This window comes from Oncorhynchus masou, chromosome 10, assembly GCF_036934945.1.
Source record: "Oncorhynchus masou masou isolate Uvic2021 chromosome 10, UVic_Omas_1.1, whole genome shotgun sequence".
Taxonomy (NCBI): domain Eukaryota; kingdom Metazoa; phylum Chordata; class Actinopteri; order Salmoniformes; family Salmonidae; genus Oncorhynchus; species Oncorhynchus masou.
In genome coordinates this window covers 32860093-32866092 of record NC_088221.1, presented here as the reverse complement: position 1 = coordinate 32866092, position 6000 = coordinate 32860093, and the positions used below count along the sequence as shown (strand labels likewise).

At 41.2% G+C, this 6000-nt stretch overlaps 1 protein-coding gene across 1 annotated transcript in view; it reads left to right on the top strand.

Moving 5' to 3' along the window:
* Positions 1 to 2591: 2591 nt before the first annotated feature.
* Positions 2592 to 6000, top strand: part of LOC135547551 (integrin alpha-4-like) — a 40265-nt gene continuing 36856 nt past the window's right edge. The window contains exons 1-6 of the mRNA XM_064976654.1: positions 2592 to 3007; positions 3375 to 3490; positions 3737 to 3831; positions 5207 to 5336; positions 5545 to 5612; positions 5839 to 5968. Of these exons, the coding sequence (XP_064832726.1) occupies positions 2832 to 3007; positions 3375 to 3490; positions 3737 to 3831; positions 5207 to 5336; positions 5545 to 5612; positions 5839 to 5968 (715 nt within the window). The 5' untranslated portion in view covers positions 2592 to 2831. The remainder of the gene's footprint in view (positions 3008 to 3374; positions 3491 to 3736; positions 3832 to 5206; positions 5337 to 5544; positions 5613 to 5838; positions 5969 to 6000) is intronic.

The following is a 6000-nucleotide window of genomic DNA, read 5'->3' as shown; positions in this document are numbered from 1 at the left end:
AAAATTTGATTGAAAGCAAACTAGTAGTACAGCGCAGAATTCAAAACAGCCTCTTGAGTCTAAGCCTTTGATTTAGACTAGTTTAATCATTTGTAGAGGAGCTCTCTATTTGTCCACAGTATGCATTTTTTAACCATTATGAATGGCTATGGATTCCATATGTTCTTCTGAAATATTAACACAGTACTGTACTTTTGGTAGCTCTTCTTAGGGTGCCGATCTGACACAATCACAATCATGGTCTTGACTCAGACTCTCAGCCCTCGCCCCACTCCCGGTCTTGGTCTTGACTCAGTCTCGCCCCCACCTCCAGTCTTGGTCTTGACTCGATTTGCTCCAGTCTTAACTCGGTCTCGCTTTAGGTGGTCTGAACACAACACTGGGTGGAACATGAAGTCTCCAGCATAAGCACACTGGGTTTTATTTAGTCACTAATGTCTGTCCCTGCACGGCCATCGACCTCTGAGGCTTTGGCAATAGGACATGAATCAAGTTCCATTACACTTAGATCTGCTACCTCCTTCCTTCTTTTCCTCTCTCTTCTCTTTTCTTCTCTTTACTTTATTTGCTATTTCCATGACTTCTGTTAGGAAAACACCACATTATAAGCCAAAGAGCACAACAACAAATATTTGCTTTGTTGTGTCAACTTGTATGTGGTCTCTCTCACGAAACACAGGTTTTCACCACCACCATTCACCCAAGTGGACAAACCCTCCCTCTATTCTCCACCTAATATAACTGAACAGGCAATTGTCCCAGCAGACCACTGGTAAGAGACTGGCTCCGCATGGTTCATTTAGGCCTACACCGTGGGAATAATACCTGTGTAACGTCGTTCTTCGTTTGTCGAAAGAGCGTCGGACCGAAATGCAGCGTGTTGGTTACTCATGTTCTTTAATGGAACAAATGACGATACACGAAATAACTTATAAATACAAAAAAACAACAAACGGAACGTGAAAAACCTATACAGCCTGTCTGGTGAACACTAACACAAGAACAATCCCCCACGAAATACAAAGTGAAACCCAGGCTACCTAAATACGGTTCCCAATCAGAGACAACGAGAATCATCTGACTCTGATTGAGAACCGCCTCAGGCAGCCAAACCTATGCAACACACACCCCTAATCAGCCACAATCCCAATAACTAAAAAAAACCCACTAAGAAATACAACAAACAATAAACCCATGTCACACCCTGGCCTGACCAACTAATTAACTAAAACACAAAATACTAAGACCAAGGCGTGACAACCTGGTTGGTTGCAGGAGATTATTAGCGCACGAAGAAAACACACATACACTGTTGCTCAATATTAGATCAGTTGTAGTTACTGCAAATAATGATGTATAGAAATTAATGGACACAGACGCTAAATTCACATCATGTTCCGGACGGACCAATATGGGAAAATATCGTAGACAGACATTCCAGACGGTCTCGCCCCGTAGGATAACATTCCCTGTTTCCTGACACTCAATCATGGTCCATATTAATTTGTTTCAAAACATAAAATATCAATAGCCTAATTCCATTCCTTCTTAATTAACTTTATGAAATGAAATGTTATTTGTCACATGCTTGGTAAACGACAGGTGTAGACTAACAGTGAAATGCTTACTTATGGCCTTGCACAACAATGCAGAGAGAAACGATAGATAAATCATAGAAAAATAATGACACAAGGAATAAATACACAATAAGTCAAGTTAACTTGGCTATATACAATGAACCTTGTCAGAAAGATAAAGTCTATGTTTTGTATGTGTTACTTTTTCTATTCCCTCACCTATTACAAAAAGCAAATTAGACTTGAGCATTATTCTGGCACAAAATGACAGCATCAGAAATATATAGTAGCCCAGCCATATATAGCCAACAATCAATTTCAGCAGCATCTACATGCACCTGACAAAATAAAGAAAACAGTAAATGAGTAAATGAGGGATACAAAGTACAGTATATTGAAAGCAGGTGCTTCCACACAGGTGTGGTTCCTGCTTAGGGTCATGTATAAAAAAAATCCCAGTTGCTACCATGGCTAGAAGAAGAGATCTCAGTGACTTTGAAAGAGGGGTCTCAAAGGACTAAAGGTGGAGTGTATGTGCGTGTGTGTGTGTTTGAGTGTTAATGGGTGTGTGCACGCCTGCATCAGTCAGTTAGTCACCAGGTCTCAACCAAATTGAACACATGTGGGAGATTCTGGAGCAGTGCCTGAGACAGAGTTTTCCATCACCATCAACAAAATCCCAAATTATGGCATTTCTTGTGGAAGATTTGTGTTGCATCCCGCAAATGGAGTTCCAGACATTTGTAGAATGTATGCCAAGGCTCATTGAAGCTGTTCTCGTGGCTCAGGTGGTCCAACGTCACGTTATATTGCTGTTTCCTTTATTTTGGCAGTTAACTGTAAAGTGTGGATTTGATTCAACGTAATGTCACTGAAACGTTTCACTGTAATGTTAATTCCAGGGAACACATATTTCTCTTAGTTTGACTGATGTGTAGGTAGGAGGGTTCAGCGCTGTGAGTTTGGGGAGCAGCATGTGCTCGCCGCCCACCAGAGGTTCAAAGCTGAGAACTTCCACGTGACGGAATTTAGCCATGAGCACAGCAGACCTACGGACTCAGGCAGCTCGCTACAAGAGTTGAGTGTTCAGTCTCTATTCAACTGCCGTGCTAATATTGTTATCGTTATGTACAACTTTTCGCTGTTATCCTGACTTTTAATCATCGAAAAGTTTGACCTTTCTTTTGTTTCCCTCTGCCATCAATTGAAGTCTCTTCGTGTTGGAAAAGTTTGTGTTTTATTGTTTTTTTTTAAATGGAGCGAAAGAAGCCGGTGAATCTTTATTGCTGTTGGACCTTTCTTCTCGCTTGGTGCTGTAGTCTCACTGACTGTTACAATTTGGATGTAGACCACCCGGTTAGTTTCAGTGGCCCAAATGGATCTTTATTTGGATATTCTGTGTTGTTACATAAGAACAAGCAACACACATGGTAAGCGATTACAACATTTTGTAGGCTTATTTTTTTTAAACTTTAGTCATAAAACACTAATCGAATAGGCTACACACATGTATTATACTCTAAGAATAAACGTTTCCTGGGAAATCCTTTAGGGGTTCTTCAAATTGAAACTGTGTGATACATGTTAATTAGGGAGTCAATGAACACAATGAACTTTGACCAGTAACTGCCCATTTAGGCTGTCCAGTTACCGTTTGACAGCTTTTTGAGTGTGAAATGTATATATATATATATATTTTTTTTTTTTTAAATCACACAGTTGGGATATTGATGTGTGTAAAACTATAACGTTAGTGAATGGTTGGCTGGTGATGATTTCCATAATTATCTGTTATAGGTTAATAGTCGGAGCTCCAGTTGCGAATTCAACATTCGATCCAACCCTTATAAAACCAGGAGCAATTTATAAGTGCAACTTCTCAGGCAATAGAGAATGTCAGCAAATATCAACGGGTTTGTATATTGATGTATTGCATATCCACTCAACTTTACAAAGAAACAATGTGGGACCTCCATGATAAAAATGAAGTAGTTCTGTTTATTTGACCAAGGTGGTTTGGGGTATTTGTTCACTGACATTGGATTATAAGAAAACATAATATGTTTATAAGGCAATAATACTGGTTATGGCAACTTCTCATATCTTGCTCTTGTTCTCTCTCTCACTTTCTCTACATGTGGTGTGTGTGTGTACTACAGGTGTGGACAGTTGTGGGAAGACTTGCTTCTCTGAAAGTGACAACCAGTGGCTCGGAGTCAGCCTGTCTAGACAGCCTAGTGATGGCCATGTATTGGTATGTTAAGTCACTCAATCAATCAGATTGATTTATAAAGCCCCCTTTACAGCAGCAGCTATCACAATTTTCATTACAGTGATGGCCATGTATTGGTATGTCATTTAGTCCCAGTAGGGGTACACAAATGTTACAACCCATTCTCGATAGTCCAGTGATGGCCATATATTGATATGTAACTGTACAGTCGTATACAGTCTTTGTGCCCATTCTGAGACCTAAATCAAATGATGATAGGCAACATCTGGTGAATTTAGTTGAAATAAGAAAAAAAGCTAGCATCATTTGCAACCCTATCAAACCTATGTCACTAGTTAGAAGACCCACAACATGTACATGCTTTGTTTAGCCCTATAGTCTATTGTTGGTGAACGTTATTTTGGAAACTACACTATATATATTCATAAGTATGTGGACACCCTTCAAATTAGTGGATTCTGCTATTTCAGCCACATCTGTTGCTGACAGTTTTATAAAAATAGTTCACACAGCCATGCAATCTCCATAGACAGACATTGGCAGGAGAACGGCCTCTGGAAGCAACGTCAGCACAAGAACTGTTCGTCGGGAGCTTCATGAAATGGGTTTCCATGGCCAGGCAGCCACACGGAAGCCAAAGATCACCATGCGCAATGCCAAGTGTCGGCTGGAGTGGTGTAAAGCTCGCCGTCATTGGACTCTGGAGCAGTGGAAACATGCTCTCTGGAGTGATGAATCACGCTTCACCATCTGGCAGTCCAACAGACGAATCTGGGTTTGGCGGATGTCAGAAGAACACTACCTGCCCCAATGCATAGTGCCAATTGTGAATAATGGTCTGGGGCTGTTTTTCATGGTTCGAGTTAGGCCCATTAGTTCCAGTGAAGAACTGGAACGCTACAGCATACAATGACATTCTAGACGATTCTGTGATTCCAACTTTGTGGCAACAGTTTGGGGAAGGCCCTTTCCTGTTTCAGCAAGACAATGCCCCTGTGCACAAAGGGAGGTTCATTCAGAAATTGTTTGCCCAACATCAGTGCAGTGCCCAACCGCACTAATGTTCTTGTGACTGAATGGAAGCAAGTCCAGCAATGTTCCAACATCTAGTGAAAAGCCTTCCTAGCAGATTGAAGGCTATAATAGCACCACCAAGGTGTGTGTGTGGGGGGGGGGGGGGCAACTCCATATTAATGCCCTTGATTTTGGAATGATATGATCGACGAGCAGGTGTCCACATACTTTCAGTCATGTAGTGTAGCTGCTGGACAGGGCTTGCATTATGTCCCTCGTTAGAAGAACCATCGAGTTGACATTTTTTGTGTGTAGATTATTACATTGTTGCTCAAGCAGTTGCATTTCATCCAGAACATCTGTGCTGCTTCTCGTTCCACAGGCATGTGGGCATCGTTGGAAGAACGTGTTCTATTCCAGGAAAGACAACCAGAACAAGCTACCTCATGGTGTCTGCTACAGATACGAAGCTGACCTCAAACAGTCTCAACCACTTATCCCATGCTATAAAGGTACAACGTCTTTCTGTTTCGTACCTGTAAAACTACCTTTTTCTTGTTGTGAGACTTGTCTAGATAACCCCATAGTGCTGAAACATTGCTTCTTCTCAGATGATTGGGAGTATGCAGTCTGCATGTTTTTATTTTTCGTCATGACCAAGGCCTCTCCTGTAATTAATCTGCACTGAGAGGATGAATGAAATGACGTGTCTCTTTCCAGATCATCAACGGAAGTTTGGTGAAGACTACGGATCATGCCAAGCAGGAATATCCAACTTTCTGAATGAGGTATTAATTCATCTAGATATTCTTTTTAGACCCATAGTTTATGTGAAGCTTGTGCTGGTAATACAGCCTGTGCTGGTAATACAGCCTGTGCTGGTAATACAGCCTGTGCTGGAAATACAAGTCAAACTTACAAGCACGTACAGAAAATCCCAAACATACAGTAAATCCCAAACATACATCACAAACTGCCATTCTATAATGTATGTTTTGTGTTGTTTTTCTTCAGGACTTGATAATAATGGGAGCCCCTGGGACATCGTACTGGACTGGGTCTGTTCTGGTCTACAACACCTCCAGTATGGTCCTGTCTGCCTATGTGGATGACGACAGCACTGTACTCTATGGCAGTTATCTGGGTACATATATGTAATACAACATATGGCACATT